Genomic DNA, 18069 nt, shown 5'->3' with positions numbered 1-18069 from the left:
GTTACAGAGGGAGTGGGGTTTCCAGGAAACTGCAGGTTTTTCTGTATGGTTGGAGAGTGAGTGCAGGTGGAGGCGGGGCAGGAGAGGAGGTGGGATGGGCCGTGGGGGCCACGTGTGTGAAGGATCTGATGGTGTGCCATAAGGAATTTGGGCTTTCCCCTGTAGCTCAGAAGTCAGTGAAGGCTTTATCTGTTTATTTGAGAGGGGGTGGGGCGCAAGTGAGCGAGGGGCAGAGAGAGACAGACAGAGAAGCAGGGCTCACCTGAAGTGGGGTTCGAGCTCACCCGATGTGCTACTCGAACCCACGAACTGTGAGATGGTGACCTGAGCCGAAGTCAGGTGCTTAACGACTGAGCCACCCGGGCGCCCATCAGTGAAGGCTCTAAAGGAGGACAGCAGCATGGGGGTGGTGAAAGGGCTAATTTCAGTGTAGGCAGGAGAGACCCGGGCCTGGGACCAGGTGGGAGCGTCTTGCTCATGTCTGCGGGGAAGGGAGGATGAGCGCAGTGGGTGCAGGGAAGGAGGGGGCGACAGACTGAGAGTGGAGGGGTCGACAGACTGAGAGTGGAGGGGTCGAGTCGACGGTATGCGCTGACTGAAGCCACAGCGGTGAGAGGGGCGGAGCTGAGGCGATTGTAAATTTCTTCGATTGTAAATTTCTTCCCGCTTGAGCCACAGGAAGCAGCAGGGGAACCGTTAGTCTCTGTTATTACAGAGGTGACGTTGGGGGGTCATTAGAGTATCATGATGCCTGTTTAAGCCACTGGCCTAGCTGAGGCCACCCGGGGACGGGATGGAGGGTGGAAAGAAAGGTAAGGAAGGAGCCCCGGGGAGAGTGTCAGGTGAGCCAGAAAGATGGGGAAGACACCCAGAAGCCGGTGGGGTCCTAGAAGCCAAGTTTCCGGAAGAAGGGGTGGCCAGTCTCCTCGAACGCTGCAACAAAGGTCAGATAATGGGTGAAAGTCGGCTGCCTCTGGCAACTGGGGGACACGGGCGACTCGTGCGTCTGTAGCCCTGGCAAAGGTTCCCAAGACCACAGAAGCTCCAGTTGTTGCCCTGGTCGTGCGCGCCCATGGGTGCAGGCTGAGACGCCTCCCCGCAGTCAGACGGGGTGCGTGGGGTTGCCTTCCTATCGGTTTGGGCTGAGCCACCTCCACTGTCTCCTCCTTCCCGCCCTGGGGTGTGACAGGCCAAAGTTGCAAGTGGGGCGTATAGCTATGGAATAGAACCAAGCTAACTGGCTCTATATGGATTGGATCCATGTGACCACGACCTCAAAAAGCTGCATTTAACTGGTTACGAGCAACGGTATACGGTACGTTCATACATATCACAGAACACAGCCTTTTCTTGGACAAGGTGAAAAGTTCCATCTTACCTAGAACCGTAAGGGAAACCCCTCGGTAAAGGGCTAGGAACCCTTCTTGTTGATAGACAGTAGAAAAAGCATGGAAGATCCCTCGGTAAGATGGTGCCAGCAGGTTCTGCACAGTCAGCCGGGTTTTGATGAGGTCTGTAGGGTAGGTCACAACAGTGGAAACCATGCCTGCGAGACTCCCCGCCATGATAGATCTCCACTGGGAAATATGGCCCAGGTCATCCGTGAACAGCATGACAAACCTAGGAGACAAAAGGGGGAAAAGCCCAAGAGTGTCGGCTATGGATTGTGCTAGAGTGCTCTCTACAATTTCTTGCATTATCTCCCAGCATTTGGAAAGGTTTTCCAAAGTGAAAAGTACTATACTAATGTATTAGGGTGAATGAATAGCACATTCGCTTCTACTGTATCTGTAGAATTCTAGTTAGCTGCGAGGAGCCGTCCAAACTTCTTCTTGATGTCTACCCTAAGTTCTTCTCACTTCATTTTTTTAAAAACCATTTTAGGGGCGCCTGGGTGGCGCAGTCGGTTAGGCGTCCGACTTCAGCCAGGTCACGATCTCACGGTCCGTGAGTTCGAGCCCCGCGTCAGGCTCTGGGCTGATGGCTCAGAGCCTGGAGCCTGTTTCTGATTCTGTGTCTCCCTCTCTCTCTGCCCCTCGCCCGTTCATGCTCTGTCTCTCTCTGTCCCAAAAATAAAATTAAAAAAAAAAAAATAAATAAATAAAAAAATAAATAAAAACCATTTTATTTTTTGAAAGTTTCTTTCTTTATTTGGCGAGAGAGAGCCCGAGTTGGGACAGGGGCGGGGAGTGGGGAGGGAGGGAGAGGCACAGAGAATCCCAAGCAGGCTCTGTGCTGTCAGCACCAAGCCCCGATGAGGGGCTCGAACTCACCAACTGCGAGATCATGACCTGAGCTGAAATCAAGAGTCAGATGCTCAACTGACTGAGCCCCCCCCCCCCCAGGTGCCCCTCCTCCCACTTCATTTTAAGCATTTCCCCCCTGTTATCTGCCTGTCAACCCCTTTGGTTCTGTTGAAACTTGAACGAATCCCTTGAAATGATAACTTGGGGCATCCCCAGTGGTTGATTTTTTTTTTTTTTAACTAAGCTCTGTGCCCAATGTGGGGCTTGAACTTCCAATGCCGAGATCAGGAGTCACACGCTCTACCGACTGAGCCAGCCAGGCGCCACCCCTGCGCCCCCTGTAGTTGAGTTTTAAAAATGTATTGGTTGAACAATTATAAGAGAAGATGTGTTACCCCACTCATTGTCTGGGAAATGACAAGTAAAAACAAGGTACCATTTCTCCCCTCGCAGATTGGCAAAGATGAAATAGTCTGAGAATATGAAGTGATGGTGAGGACCTGGGGAAACAGGAATGTTCACCCACTGCTGGTAGAAATGTAAATTGGGGGGGGGGGGTGGGCGCCTGGGTGGCTCAGTCGGTTGAGCATCCCACTTCGACTCAGGTCATGATCTCACGGTTCATGGGATCGAGCCCCACATCAGGCTCTGTGTGGACAGTGCAGAGCCTGCTTGGGATTCTCTTTGTCCCTCCTGCTGCCCCTCTCCCTCTTCTCTCTTGGAAAATAAATAAACATTTTTAAAAAAGGAATGTAAATTTGGTGCGGCCCCTTTGTAGTATCTAGCACAACTGAAAGAAAGCCTTTCGCCCCAGAAATTCCATTTCTAGGTGCATCCCCTAGGGAAACTTCTGCACATGTACATGTGAGGACACATAGGACACTGTTGCTGTGAAAAGTCACACAACCTACAAGCCCATTCATAGGGAGATAAATTGTAGCACGCTCATACAATGGATACTGTAGTGAAAATGACTTTGCAACTATGTATTCACGTGGATAATCCTGAAAGCATAAAGTTGAGCGCAGAGAGCAAGTCTCAGGCTGACTTCCAGTGTATGACAATTAAGAAACTATTTACACTGAAAAACACACCCATGAAAATCATACCTTGTATCATTCATTGAGAGGCGTAGATACATCTAAAAATGTGTAAAATAGACCTCCAGGAAGGTGGGGGGGGGGGGAAGGGGCTGGGAATGAGAATGAACAGGACTCCAGCTTTCTTAGTAATATTGTATTTCCTTGTATTAAAACAAAGAAGATACCTGAAGTATCTTTTATACTTTCATACTGTCGCTCGTACTGTTACTTCCGCGCGGCGGGCACACGGGGTTTGTGTTTCTCTACAGTTTTATAATGGAGTCCAAAATGGCTTTGGGTGGACTTTTCCAAATGCCAACCAGAAAGCCACTGTGTTACAGTCTCTCTCTCTCTCCCCCCTTTTATTTACTTGTTTATTATTTAACTTTTTAAAGCTTATTTATTTATTTTGAGAGAGAGGAAGACAGCAAGAGGGACAGAGAGAGAATCCCAAGCGCTGTCAGCACAGAGCCTGACGCGGGGCTTGAACCCATGAACCGCGAGATCACGACGCGAGCTGCAACCAAGAGGCAGAGACGCTCAACCGCCCGAGCCACCCAGGTGCCCCTTTTTGGAAGCAGTGCATCCCCTAGTCATGAGGGCCTACCTTGGCAGAAATGGTTACAAAGGGACTTTCACACAGTACCCATTCCCTGGCCAGGAAGCAAAGGAATTTTACTCCTTGCTGATGAGGACAAAATCAAAAAGCGCTTGGAGACCAGGAAAAACAATATTCTCTACCAGAGAATGGGGTAGGGGAGAGGGAGAGAAATATCAAGGGTTTGACTGAAAGGAAAGTGAACGGGGCTAGGCTAAAATAAAATTATTGTTATCTTTTTAACAACGAGAGCATCCTCAGTACTTTGGCTTTTAAATCTCCCGCAAAGAGGCATGTCCTGAAGTCACTGAAGAGGTTCCAGGAAGGTTTCCTTGGCGCCCAGGTAAACACTCATTGATTAAAAGCATCTCCTTCAAACTGTAGGAAAAGTCTTAACTTCATTTTGTCAACCTGCCTTAACCGCACTAATGGAAAACTTAAAAAAGAAAAGAAACACTCGTGAGTTAACCAGCTGCTTTTGTATAAATTTTTTTTTTTAATGTTTATTCATTTTTGAGAGACAGAGCATGAGCGGGGAAGGGGCAGAGAGAGACGGAGACGCAGAATCCGAAGCAGGCTCCAGGCTCCGAGCTGTCAGCACAGAGCCCGGCGCGGGGCTCGAACTCATGAACTGTGAGATCATGACCTGAGCCGAAGTCGGGTGCTCAACCGACGGAGCCACCCAGGCGCCCCAACCAGCTGCTTTTGAAAGTCGCAGTAACTATAGCAGGCATTCGCCAAGGGACCATTGACTTGTTTCATGGCATGGACACTTCCTTGTTCCTCCCTTTTTTTTTTTCTCCCCAGGCTAGTCAGGTTGGAGGGGACCCTGAGGAGGGGCAGGGGGGACAGAGGAAATGGAAATGCTCGACCGGAAGGGCGGCCCACGGCAAGCTGGAACGGATCTAGACGAAGGTGGGAGTTTGAAATGCCAAAAGAAACACCATTCATTCTCATCGCCTCACCGGTTTCCCTATCCCACTTGGCCACGTCCGGGGCCTGAATTCATTCATTCCCCATTTATTGAACATCTACAACGTGCCAGACACGGTGCTAGCGCCCAGCATGGTCCTAACCGAGCTCAACAGTCCTGCCAAAGCAGTGACCCATGGGGCAACGGGAGGGGAAACAGGCCCTTGGTTCACTGAATACCTTGACGGACTAGGAATAGGAACCTTGTCTTTGGTCAGTCTGGTTTACAAAGGAGGGTCTTCCTCTCAAATCTCCAAAATTAAAAGGAACCAGAGGAAGGAGTCCTTTCTTCTCAGGCTCTTACCATCTGAACAGGCAATGACCACCAATCCTTCCCCTTTAGAATTGCAGAGTCAAGGCAGGCAACCCTGATAGGCCATCGATGACATCCGCTCAAGCTCTTGTCTGATTGCCTGGGGCGGCAATGGCCCCCTTTCTGCTCTCCTCCCCCAGCTCGCTTCCCACGCAAGCACAGAAGCTTTTCCCAGGGAGACTGGGTAAGCTGGTGAACAGCAGTGACCCTTGCCTTTCAGCCGCGATGATATTTCACACACCCTGGACATATGTAGGTAGAGCTTCAACCTAACGTAGCTTAGCAGCCAGACCCAAGCTCATGACATGGTTATACAATAAAGAGGTGGTGTTGGTTATGAACTATTTCAGTGTTGCAGGGACCCAGGCCAATGTTTACACAGCTAGACGAGGAGTCGTGGAGTAAAGTTGGATGAGCATCTACTATTTGATGTATTTGAAAGCCATCTACTGTGTTACATACTATTTATTGCAAGGACCTAGCTCCTAAAAGACTATGGAGTGGACTTTTGATCAGAAATCCAAGTGAGCAGACAGATGATGGTGGGCAGAGCCTGGACTAAGGAGCCAGAAGACCCGGGTTCAAGCTCCAACTCTGCCATTAATTCTCTCTGGGGGCAAGTCAATTAACCACTCCATTTCCTGAACATTCTGGATGCTTACGCTTTGTTCAAACCCACGATCATAGGCTTTACCATTAACCTCCGCCAACTGTTTTCACAAACTCATGGCCAGGAAAGAGTAGAGATGAGTCAGTAGGATGCTGGGCCAAAGGTATCATCTTTATGTAGGAAGGATGGCACCATGATTAATCAACCACTTGGCTTTCTATGCCTAGCCACTCACTGAAACACTTCCTTTTAGTTTCCAGAAAGAAAATAATCGCGCAGGAAAAATTATTAGCAAACTTAGCCCGGGTAACTATCTCTTTCTTCCTCTCCCAGTCACCAGCCTGTCTCAGGTGCCCTCAGCTGCTACACGAACTAGTGCAACAGGTCCCTAACTGGTCCTGCCACCAGATGACAGTAATTCCCGTGGAGTTGCTTTCATCATCACACCCACCCCCCACCTCCTCAAAAACCTCCCACGCCTAACCTTGGCCGTGCGGAACCAGACTTCTTAACCTGGCACTCTGAGGCCTCATTCTAACCTGTTTTTCTGGCTGTACTTCCCATTACTGCTGCAGACCCATCTTGTGTCCCAGCCATGCTACATGCCTCCCCGCCTCTGTGCCTTTGCTCTTGACATTACCTGCAACCTCCTTCTCCCCGTCTTTGCCAGCAGATTCCTCCTCGTTCTCCCAAGGCCAAACTCAGATGGCTTTCTTCCTCTGTGAAGTCTTCACATCTTCTCATCAGAAGTGTGAATTTCTTTTCCTTTTTTTTTTTAAGATTTTATTTTTAAGTAATCCTTACACCCCACGTGGGGCTGGAACTCACAACTCGGAGATCAAGAGTTGCACGCTCTACCGACTGCGCCAGCCAGGCGCCCCAGAAGCGTGAATTTCTATAGCATTTCAGCCACATGCTACAGACACACAAGTCTTACTCTTCTATCACTCTGTAAGCTCTGGTGCACAGGGACCGCGCCCCGTTCATCTTTGCGTGGCCCCAGCATTACGCACACAGCGGGTACTTAATGAAGCCTGGCTAAATTAATGTCAGATGAATGCAGACAGAAAGGCAGCATGATGTAATAGAGTAACAGATCTGGAGGCAGAAGGTCAGGTGACGGGGCTCTCTGCTCGATCACTGAGGAGTGGTGCGGCCAGCCTGAGCCCAATTCTGCATCTGTAAAATGGGCATAATGCTTCCCACCTTATGGACCTTACAGGGCAGGAGGCAGGAATTGTAGAAATCCAATGTGTGCGTGTACACGCACACACACAATGTAGAGGTGATGGATATATTGGTTAGCTTGATTGCGATCATTTCACAACGTCCATCAAAACATCAAGTCGTACACCTTAAACATATACACTTTTTATAGGTCAATATCTCAATGGTGCTGTTAAAAAAAATCCAATGATGTCTATACATACTAGGTGGTGCCAAGGCCAAGGGCAGGCTTCGTCATCTTCAGGAGCTTGCTTCAGGTTCTGTTCTCTCTCTGCCTCCCCCCACTCATGCTCTGTCGCTCAAAAATAAATAAATGCATAAAAAACTTTAAAAATAATAAAAAAAATTCCTAAGTCCCCTTGTTTCTGAGTGGCCCAGCAAACAGTTGTTCACCAAACATTTTACTCTTAGTCCCAGACCCCTACACCTCCTTCTCCTTAGTTCGGAGTGACATCTCTACCTCATTTTGCCAGTCTTTGCAATCTCGTGTGTGTGTGTGTGTGTGTGTGTGTGTGTGTGTGTGTACTCCGGAACATACATAGGAAATTAAGTTTGGCTTTCTCCCCTTAATCTGTTTCACGTCAATTTCTTAGTCCAGCTAGAAGAACCTCCCACAGAGGAAAAGGTCTTCCTCTCAGAGGAAGGCTGTCCCCAGAACAGCTGACAATACTTCAACCAGCCTTCAAAGTTCCACCCCCTTCTCCTTGGTACACATTCCAAAGTAAGAGTTCCATACCACTTTGTGGAGAATGGAGGGAAGTAGGGAGGACTGGAGTCATTAAAACTCTGATAACTGGGGCGCCTGGGTGGCTCAGTCAGTTGAGTGTCTGACTTCCGCTCAGGTCATGATCTCCAGCTTCCTGAGTTCGAGTCCTGTGTCGGGCTTTGCACTGACAGTAGGGAGCCTGCTTGGGATTCTCTCCCCCGCTTGCACACTCTCTCTCAGGATAAATAAAACTTACAAAAAAAAAAAAAAAACAACCCTCAGAGAACTGTTTACAGACATCAGGCCAGATGTCGCAAGAGAGCCTTGAGAGAAATGCCCCAGGATCTCACTACCTTTCCTCCCCAGGGGAAGAGAAGGTAACTTCTCCCAAGCCTAGGTCATGCACGCTAGAGACTCAATGAGAAGAATGATTCTATCTGGCTTGTCAGCTGCCAGGTAAGCCGGGCCTCCCAGAAAAAAGGCAAAAATCCCGGCTGTTCGCCTCCAAGGCTTCAACTGTGTGGTCAAGACTGTGAGCTGTTTGTCTAATTCAGAGCCAAGGCCAGTCTTCGGAGTTGGCACTGTGCGCCACGGAATGAGGAACACAGGGACCATCCCAACCCAAGTACAGAAACATCCCCTCTTCCTGAAATTCCATCAGTACCATTTCATTCTTTTAAGCTTGTTTTCAGTTAAAATGCAGATATCTCTGAGCTCTGAGGAAGCTTTGAAGACTCATCTGGTATTTACATGTTTCGATAAGTTTCCTTAAGAAGCAGCTGTTGAGGGCGCCTGCGTGGCTCAGTGGGTTAAGCCTCCGACTTCAGCTCAGGTCACGATCAGTTCGGGAGTTCGAGCCCCGCCTCCAGCTCTGCGCTGACAAGCTCAGAGCCTGGAGCGTGCTTCACATTCTAGGTCTCCTCCGGCTCTATCCCTCCCCGAGTTGCCCTCTCTCTGTTTCAAAAACAAACAAACAAACAAACAAAAAAAAGGAGCTCTTGTTGGAGAAGGTGAAAAAAAGCCCAAAGGAGGAGGCCGGTGGGCAGAGGGTGCGGCGAGACAGTAAGTTGAGGGGCCTGTTTGCAGCCTCTGGTGAGCCCAAAAGGCAAGCTTCGGGGGGGGGGGCAGAAATCTGTGGCCTTTTGTGGCACCTCCCCCTAACCAAGCACTTTCTTCGGCGGGCTTTGCTCACAACTGCGCCACCGCGCAGACACCCCTTCCACGGGGTCTGTCTCTCCTGAGGCAGCCCAAGGCGAACTTTGCAAGTCGGTGCACGGAACTTTCCAAGTCGGTGGACGGTGGGAATGGTATGGAGCCAGCTCTCTGGAGATGCTTTTGCCCCATTCCACGTCCTCGCCCGTCCGACACCGGTGAGCCTCTCCGGGCGGTGGCCGCGCCCCCACAAAACGGTGCCTGGCGGGGCAGGGAGCCCCAGAGTGCGTCCCGGGGGCCCGCGTCCCGGCCCAAGTGCCCCGAGGGGCTCGCACGCGATCCGGAAGGAGGCTGCACCCCCTCCCCCCGCTCCCCGAGCGCGCCGCCCCCCCCCCCCCCCCCCCGCCCCGAGCGCGGGCCGGGGCAGCAGGGCGGCGTCGGGCCGCGGCGGCCTCCCGGCTCCGGCTCCCGGGCCCGCCCCGCCCCTACCCTACCCCGGCTTACTTGCGGTAGGCGGCGAGCTGCACGGCGCTGCAGGGGAAGAGGCGCAGGCACGCCACCGCGTTCCCCTTCCACAGGGCCCGGGGCCCCTCGGCGCGCCACACCCGGAGCCCCTCGGCCCACGGCCCCCGGGCCCGGCCCCGCCGGGCGCCGACCTGGGCCAGCACGGTGGCGAGCTCGAGCGGCGCGGTGAGGCTCAGGCTGAGCGCCCCCGCCACGCCGGCGCACAGCAGCCGCTGGCCGCCCGTCAGCCGGCCGTCCCGCCGCCACGTCGCCATCGCGCCCCGGCCGCCCGGCCCGGCCCGTGGGGACCGCGTGGCGCGGGGCTGCGGCTCCCGGCGCGGCGGGCGGATCGGGCTCCGCCCGGCAACGGGGCGGGCCGCGGCCGGGACGGGAAGCCGGGTCCTCGCCCGCGCCGGCCTCGGGGCCGGGACTGGGCGGGGAGGCCGCCCCGGGATGAGGCCTCGCCCCTGCACCGCGCGCGCTGCGGAGGGCCCGGTTCTGTTTGCCGTTGAGAGTCCCCAGGGCCCCGCCGCCCCCACTTCTCGGTTCCTAAGTCTTCAGCGCTCCCCCCACCGCCTCGTCTCTCGTGTTTACCTCTCCTCCCCCGCCCCCCCTCCCCTTTCCACATTCCACCTCGGCCGCTTCCTCCCCGGGCCGGGGCTCTCCTTCCGACCTCTGCTTTTCTGCTCCAAGAAGAAGGCGGGCCAGTTTCGCAACGCAGAAGGGGAAAAGAAACCGATTACACACAGCTGCCACCCGTCGCCCTTGTCAAACATCGGGTTCCCTCCCGCACATGATCTCATTTAATCCTCAAATCATCCCTGAACAGGTACGTCCTCATTTACTGCCCTCCTTTGGAGAGGCTGTACGTGGTGGCGGCTAGAGTTTGGACTCTGGAACCTGCCTTAGCATCTCGGCTCCGCAGTTTACCAGCCGTGTGACCTGGGGGAAGTCCAACCTCTCCGTGCCTCAGTTGCTCGATCTGTAGTTACTTCGTCCAGGAGTTGTTGTAAAGATTAAATGAACAATGACACGAGTAAGCACCTCCGGGCAGCAAGAATTTCCTGTCCCCTTCAGGGTCCTTCTAGATAAAGAATCAAATTGACACGAGGGGCGCCTGGGTGGCTCAGTCCGATTAGCGCCCAACTCTGGATTTCAGCCCCGGTCATGATCTCACGGTTCCTGAGTTCGAGCTCCCTGCCCCCCGCCCCCCACCCCCCACCCCAGTGCAGCTCGGGCTGACTTTGTACAGCCTGCTTGGGATTCTCTGCCCCTTCCCTGCTCGTGCTTGCTCTCTGTCTCTGTCTCTCTCTCTCTCTCTGTCAGAAAGAAAGAAGTATACTTAAACAAAAGAATCAAATTGACATAAGACAGATTAATAGAAGATCAAATTTAATTTTGTACACACAGGGAACCACACACACGTGGAAATTCCAAAGACAGGCAAAACAAGGGATATATGTCATCCTGAACTCAGAAGGGGGTAGGGTCTGGGACTTGAAAGGAAAGGAATGCAGCTCACAGGGCTGTAAGAGCAGATGTTTGGTAATTAGATGTTTGTCCTGCCAGACAGATGCGTCACTCAGATAAAATTTATCTCTGGTAATAGCCCTTATTCAGGAAAAGACCCTCAATTTAAATTCTTTTGTGTCGTTAAGGGAGGGGCAAACGTTTCTTTTGAGCTCACGGGTTCTCGATTGCCTCAGCTCCAAAGAGTTGGCCTGCCCAAGTGGTCCATCTTGGGACCGCCTGTCCATGGCCCCCGAAGGCACTGTGTGTGCTACGATTAGGTATTATTTTGGAGAAGGGGAAACGGAGACGGGGAGGTTGACCTGCTCTAGGTCACAGCTGCTGGAGGCAGGCGGGATTCAAATCTAGGTCAGTCTTCTGCCACCTAATAGCTACACTACACGTCCACTATGACTGCAGGGTGTACCTCAAATAGGGACATTTCAGTGGTTTTGTAAGCTTCAGAGGGCAAGGAATGGAGGCTAAGAGTGATTTGGCCAGAACCCAAGAAGAATTTTCTTTTTTTGTTTTTAAGAAGAATTTTCTTAAGTTAAAAAGAATACGGGGCGCCTGGGTGGCGCAGTCGGTTAAGTGTCCGACTTCAGCCAGGTCACGATCTCGCGGTCCGGGAGTTCGAGCCCCGCGTCGGGCTCTGGGCTGATGGCTCAGAGCCTGGAGCCTGTTTCCGATTCTGTGTCTCCCTCTCTCTCTGCCCCTCCCCCGTTCATGCTCTGTCTCTCTCTGTCCCAAGAAACAAATAAACGTTGAAAAAAAAATTTTAAAAGAATTCCCAATTTCTCCCTGTCTCTCTTTTTAAAAAGCCACATTGATGATAACAGTGAAAAGGAAAGGGGCAGTCAGCAGTCTCTTAGGGTAAAACATCCCAGGTACACAGTTGCTTTTAGGCTCATTCAGTTCTTTTTTTCTTCTTTTTACTTCTTAAAAAACATTTTTTTTAGTGTTTATTTTTGAGAGAGAGACGGGAGACACAATCCGAAGCAGGCTCCGAGCTGTCAGCACAGAGCCCAACGCGGGGCTTGAACCCATGAACTGTGAGATCATGATCTGAGCTAAAGTCGCGTGCTTAACCGACTGAGCTACCCAGGGACCCCTCTTTTTTATTTTTGAGAGAGAGAGAAAGAGCATGAGTAGGAGAGGAGCAGAGACAGAGAGAGAGAGAGACACACGCACACACAGAATCCGAAGCAGGCTCCAGGCCCTGAGCTGTCAGCACAGAGCCCGATGGAGGGCTCGAACCCACAAACTGTGAGATCACGACCTGAGCCCAAATCAGATGCTTAACTGACTGAGCCACCCAGGCGCCCTTCATACAGTTATTTTCTACAAGTTACCGACACACAAGACAATAAAGAAACCTTTTTTAAAAGGCATCTAAATAAATAAATAAATAAATATATATATATTTATATATATATATATAATATTTTAAGTAGGTCTCACGCCCAGTGCCCAGCATGTGAACCCACTGCGGGACTTAAACGCACAATCCTGAGATCCAGACCTGAGCTGACGTGGAGTTAGTCACCTAACTGACTGAGCCACCCAGGTGCCTCTGGTTTTCATTTTTTTTTTTTTATTAAAAAAATTTTTTTTTCAACGTTTATTTATTTTTGGGACAGAGAGAGACAGAGCATGAACGGGGGAGGGGCAGAGAGCGAGAGGGAGACACAGAATCGGAAACAGGCTCCAGGCTCTGAGCCATCAGCCCAGAGCCCGATGCGGGGCTCGAACTCACGGACCGCGAGATCGTGACCTGGCCGAAGTCGGACGCTTAACCGACTGCACCACCCAGGCGCCCCCCTCTGGTTTTCATTTTGTTTAATGTTTTATTTACTTTTGAAAGCGAGAGAGAGCCCAAGCTGGGGAGGGGCAGAGAGAGAGGGCCTGCAGCAGGCTCCAGGCTCCGAGCTGTCAGCACAGAGCCCGACGCGGGGCTCGAACCGACGAGCCGTGAGATCGTGACCCGAGCCGAAGTCGGACGCTTAACCGACTGAGCCACCCAGGCGCTCCTGTTTTTCATTTTGTTTTAAGGCAGCTTGCGTGAGCATCACACGTGCACCCGTCCTGACGACAAGGTACATACAATGCTCTTGTCTCCAGCGCTGCTGTTCTTTTTGTCCCCGGCACGAATAAGATGCTCCAGTGAGCCAGAGGCAGGAGCAAATGTTTCACTTTTCATAGCTGGGAGCTGGGAGAAATCACCAGCCGACGGTTTATTTTAATCCAGAAAGTAAAAAAGTGTATGTTTCTTTTTACTGCAGGTGCGTTAAACGGTAACATGACGAACAGGAATATGTATTGCCTGTCCTTCTGTCTTTTCGCGATAGGGTGCTAACACAATGAGGTGTGTTCTTTTTACTCTGCCACGGCCCATTCATTCGCTAGGATTGACAACCTGGTGTGCGTTGATCTTAACCATAAATCAGTTTCTGACGGTGTCTTGGATGTGCACTGTGCCTTGTAGACTCAAGCTAACGTTACTGCTTCTGTTGCACCCTCGTCGAAACGTCTGTGAAGAAGCACTAGCAGGTTAAGGATCCCCAACTTTGGAAAAGGAACGTGATGTGAAACTAGAATTCTCTGTTAAAAAGGTATGGTTACTTTTTAAAGAGGAGGCGGGACTCAGTCGGCGGAGCGTGCGACTCCTGATCTCGTGGTTGCAAGTTCGAGCCCCACGTTGGGTGTAGAGATTACTTTAAAATAAAAATAAAAATTGGGGCGTGTGAGGGGCTCAGTCGGTTAAGCCTCTGACTTGGGCCCAGGTCATGATTTTACGGTTCGTGAGTTCGAGCCCCGCATAGGGCTCTGTGCTGACAGTTTAGAGCCTGGAGCCTCCTTGGCATTGTTATTAGCAAAAGAAAAGAAAGGATTGCTGTGGGCCAGGACATCTGCTTTGGAGGGGTGGGCATGCCGGAAGGGAATGGCAGGGTGTTTATCATGCAGGTTACATGACGAGTGCTGAGGGAAACATTTCAGGTTGACTGTTAGAAAGTCACATTCCTGGGAGAGGTGGAAACTAAATCTCGGCTTGCTGTCCTAGGTGGGGGCAAGTGACTCCAGTTTGGGCTTTTTTTTTAAACAATAAATTACTTTAGTTGACTTGCTGATGTTTCTCAGATTATAGTGTACCTTGCTATGATTTAAAAAAAAATTTTTAATGTTTATTTATTTGAGAGAGAGAGAGAGAGAGAGAGAGAGAGAGAGAGAATATGAGCGGGGGACGGGCAGAGAGAAAGGGACCCACGGAATCCGAAGCAGGCTTCAGGCTCTGAGCTATCAGCACAGAGCCTGACGTGGGACGCGAACTCACCAACCGCGAGATCATGACCTGAGCCGAAGTCGGACGCTCAACCGACCGAGCCACCCAGGCACCCCTATCTTGCTATGATTATACCAAAGTTAGTTGATGCCTGCTCTCTTAATTTGTCTTCTATTCTTTTTATTTATTTATTTATTTATTTTTATTAAATTTTTTTTTTCAACGTTTATTTATTTTTGGGACAGAGAGAGACAGAGCATGAACGGGGGAGGGGCAGAGAGAGAGGGAGACACAGAATCGGAAACAGGCTCCAGGCTCCGAGCCATCATCAGCCCAGAGCCCGACGCGGGGCTCGAACTCCCGGACCGCGAGATCGTGACCTGGCTGAAGTCGGACGCTTAACCGACTGCGCCACCCAGGCGCCCCAATTTGTCTTCTATTCTTTAGCCTTGTGGAATTTTGCAAATTACAGAAGTAGTACATGCCTGTCAGAAGCTGGGACAAACAGTACAGAAGTGTATTAAAGAGAGTTAGGCGCCCCCTGCACATGCTTCGAGGCGCTCAGGGGTAAGAGCTTGGCAGGCATCTGTGCACCTTTCCTTGCATTTTTTTTTTTTTTCACGCTCAGATACTCCTTTATGTGGGTTTCCCCCTCCCTTTGTTCCCTCCTTCTGTTAAAAATGGAGTCACTTACGTTAAACCCCACCAAAACTTAGTACCCAGGCTAATTGCAGCTTCCCAGCTTCCCCAGAAATGTGGTCCTTAACCAACCTGGGACTTTTCTGGTCAGCATTTGGAGGTAACGCTGCTGGACCCTCCCGTTCCCCTTAGGGGGGGTGACCTTGCCTAAAACAATGCATTCTTTGCTAAGAATACCGGCCCACCCCCCCCCACCTTTAAAACCCTCGGCTGCAGCTCAGTGGAGCTCCTTACTATCTGCTAGATGGAGTGCTGGCAATTTGATCTTTACATTTACTCAGTTGAATTTTTTTCTTTTCTTTTTTTCTCGTTTTTAAGTGTTTATTTATTATCGAGAGACAGAGCACGAGCAGGGGAGGGGCAGAGAGAGAGGAGAGAGTGAGAATCCCAAGCCGGCTCCTCACCGCCAGCACAGAGCCGGACACGGGGTTCAAACTCATGAACTGGGAGATCATGACCTGAGCCACCCAGGCGCCCCATGCCAGGCTTTCTTTTAAACAAAAGCGAGATAATTCCTCTGGAGAGACATCCAAAAAGCTATTCCACAGGTTCCCTCAAGGAAGGGAAACGTGAAACTTGGGAACAGAGGTGCAAGGGAGATTGAGTTTTGACTGTGCCCTTTTGTGTTGTAGGGGCGAAGGCCGACTGCCCCCAAGATGTGCCGCTTTGGTCACGCAGACCATGCCGAGCTGAAAACAATCCAGGCCCAGAAGACGCAGGGAGAAATTTTGACCTTGCCCCCAAAACTGCCTCAAAGAAATGAGATTGGGGACGTGCTCCGGGAAGGGAGCCATTGCCATATTTACCTACATTATAATGTGAAGTAGGTATGGTGGAGAGCGAGGAATTCAGCAAAGTCTGGTTGATCAATATCTTCCCTGTGTCCCATTGTTTCTGGATGACCCAGTCAACATTTATTTACCACGTTCGCTCTTTTTCATTCTTCCTGTGAGCATTCCTTCCCTTTGTAGTCTCAGACTCCTTCCTCCTCCTTAGTTCAGGGTGACTTCGCACTGCCTGGCTGTCTTTGGAATCTTACGCGTGTGTGGATTCCCTATGCCCCTGAAATTAAATTTGATTTTCTCCTGTTAATTTGTCTCCGGTCCATTTGCTTCTTACTCCAGCTAGAAGGATCCTGGAGGGCAGAGGTAATTTTTCCTTCCTCCCAGTACTGTTTCCCTCCCCCGCTCTTTTTGCCAATTTAACAACAACGACAAAAAATCTCTACCAATTAAAAAAAATGCTCTCATCCGCCATCAATTTCCTCTGAAGCATTCCCGTTCGGTACAGTGTTTTCTGTGACATTGGCTTTACCCTCAGGAGGGGTCGGTTTCAAAATGTTGACCGGCTCTTGGTGAAGGTCCGAATGCAACAAAATACGACCTACCTTCCACTTACGTGTTAGTTGCGTTCCTGGGAAATTTCGTGCACAGGAAACCGTGCAAAAGCCGGTTCGTCTTTGAGTTGAGCAGAGTTAAGCTCTCAATTCGGATGATTATTATTTTTTTTTTTTTAATTTTTTTTTTTCAACGTTTATTTATTTTTGGGACAGAGAGAGACAGAGCATGAACGGGGGAGGGGCAGAGAGAGAGGGAGACACAGAATCGGAAACAGGCTCCAGGCTCTGAGCCATCAGCCCAGAGCCCGACGCGGGGCTCGAACTCACGGACCGCGAGATCGTGACCTGGCTGAAGTCGGACGCTTAACCGACTGCGCCACCCAGGCGCCCCTCGGATGATTATTATTAACACGAGTGTCTGGTAGGATCTATGGAAGTCATGAAGGAGGCAGGACATTCCCCTGCATCGCAGAGGCCTGGCCTTTGCCCATTGATTGCCAGTAGAGCACCGCAATCGGTGAGGCGGCCCCTGCCCCAATTTTCAAAACACCCCCCTAGAAGCCAGTGCCGTTCCTTTTGAGAACCACGTGCTCTCGCCGCTGCTCCCTCGGCCTGGAAAGTTTTCCTCAGACGTTTGAGGAGCTGGTTCCTTCGGCTCGTTTAAAGCTCAGCCGAAACGTTACCTCCCCAGAGCGCTGGCCTTTCTTCGTTTTTGTTTTTTTTTTTTTAATTTTTTTTTTAACGTTTATTTATTTTTGAGACAGAGAGAGACAGAGCATGAACAGGGGAGGGTCAGAGAGAGAGGGAGACACAGAATCTGAAACAGGCTCAGGGCTCTGAGCTGTCAGCACAGAGCCCGACGCGGGGCTCGAACTCGCGGACCGTGAGATCATGACCTGAGCTGAAGTCGGACGCTTAACCGACCAAGCCACCCAGGCGCCCCAGAGCGCTGGCCTTTCTACCCATTCCACGGAGGCCCTGTTCACTCTACCACATTTTGCCGCCTTCCAATTCTCCCTATAGCATCTGTCCCCATCTGCTACTTTTCTTTCTCGGTTGATCGCCTGTGTTTTCACCTACCAGAGTGTAAGATTCACGAGGGCAGGGATCTTGTCGCTTGTTCACAGCTGTGTCCCCCGCCGTGCCCGGAGCGCTGGTTGACGCACGTCACTCTGCCATCGTTAGTTACAGGAAGGAAAAAAAACAAGGAAGGGAGGAAGGAAATCTCTTTTTCCGCCGTACGATTGGGCAAAGATGAACGAAACACAACGTCTTCATGAAAGTTTCTAGGTCATGTGTGATAAATAGCAGAAGATTAGCTGAATTCACAAGATCCGTGGATTCAATTTGCACTGGATGATATTCGGCCTGGTCAGAATTGGATATTTGCCAGTTTACGTTTATAGCCGCATCTGGAATTCTAAAGTGAACTGATACTTGACAGGGACACTTGGCTTTAGCCCCAGTCCTCACCGTCACCCTGTCTTCCGTGGCAGTTTTTTTGGCAGACGTGTCAACAATGACTTCAGGGGGCGCCTGGGTGGCTCAGTCAGTTGAGGATCCGATTTCGGCTCAGGTCGTGATCTTCCGGTTCGTGGGTTCGAGCCCCACGGCGGGCTCTGTGCTGACCGCTCGGAGCCCGGAGCCTGCTTCGGATTCTGTGTCTCCCTTTCTCTGACCCTCCCCTGCTCACATCCTGTCTCTCTGTCTCTCTCTCTCTCAAAAATAAATAAACATTAAGAAAATTAAAAAACAAAACCTTCGCAGTGAAATATAAACACCATAAAATGTGGCTTCCATGGCTTTGGCATTTTTATCCCTTGGCACGCGGT

The 18069-nt window shown here is 50.9% G+C and overlaps 1 protein-coding gene and 1 long non-coding RNA gene across 10 annotated transcripts in view; one reads left to right on the top strand and one right to left on the bottom strand.

Moving 5' to 3' along the window:
* Positions 1-9739, bottom strand: part of SLC25A43 (solute carrier family 25 member 43) — a 33553-nt gene extending 23814 nt beyond the window's left edge. For 2 of the 3 annotated variants that reach the window (XM_047843795.1, XM_047843796.1), the window contains exons 1-2: positions 9411-9739; positions 1379-1620 (exon numbers count right to left, since the gene is read on the bottom strand). In XM_047843795.1, the coding sequence (XP_047699751.1) occupies positions 1379-1620; positions 9411-9685 (517 nt within the window). In that variant the 5' untranslated portion in view covers positions 9686-9739. Of the gene's footprint in view, positions 1-1378; positions 1621-6461; positions 8399-9410 lie in introns of those variants that run through there. The other variant, XM_047843797.1, reaches the window with a different exon arrangement.
* Positions 8704-15990, top strand: LOC125157259 (uncharacterized). 7 transcript variants are annotated; one of them, XR_007148933.1, is made up of 5 exons: positions 8704-8816; positions 8965-9124; positions 10104-10446; positions 13202-13531; positions 15531-15990. It is a non-coding gene; the product is annotated as an uncharacterized LOC125157259 (long non-coding RNA). The 7 variants fall into 7 exon arrangements; XR_007148932.1 differs by lacking the exon at positions 8704-8816 and having other exon boundaries at positions 8823-9124; positions 10107-10446; XR_007148931.1 differs by lacking the exon at positions 8704-8816 and having other exon boundaries at positions 8823-9124.
* The last annotated feature ends 2079 nt before the right edge of the window (positions 15991-18069 follow it).

This window comes from Prionailurus viverrinus, chromosome X (assembly GCF_022837055.1).
Source record: "Prionailurus viverrinus isolate Anna chromosome X, UM_Priviv_1.0, whole genome shotgun sequence".
Taxonomy (NCBI): domain Eukaryota; kingdom Metazoa; phylum Chordata; class Mammalia; order Carnivora; family Felidae; genus Prionailurus; species Prionailurus viverrinus.
Note: the sequence above shows the minus strand (reverse complement) of the source record. Positions and strands in the feature narration are given on the sequence as shown.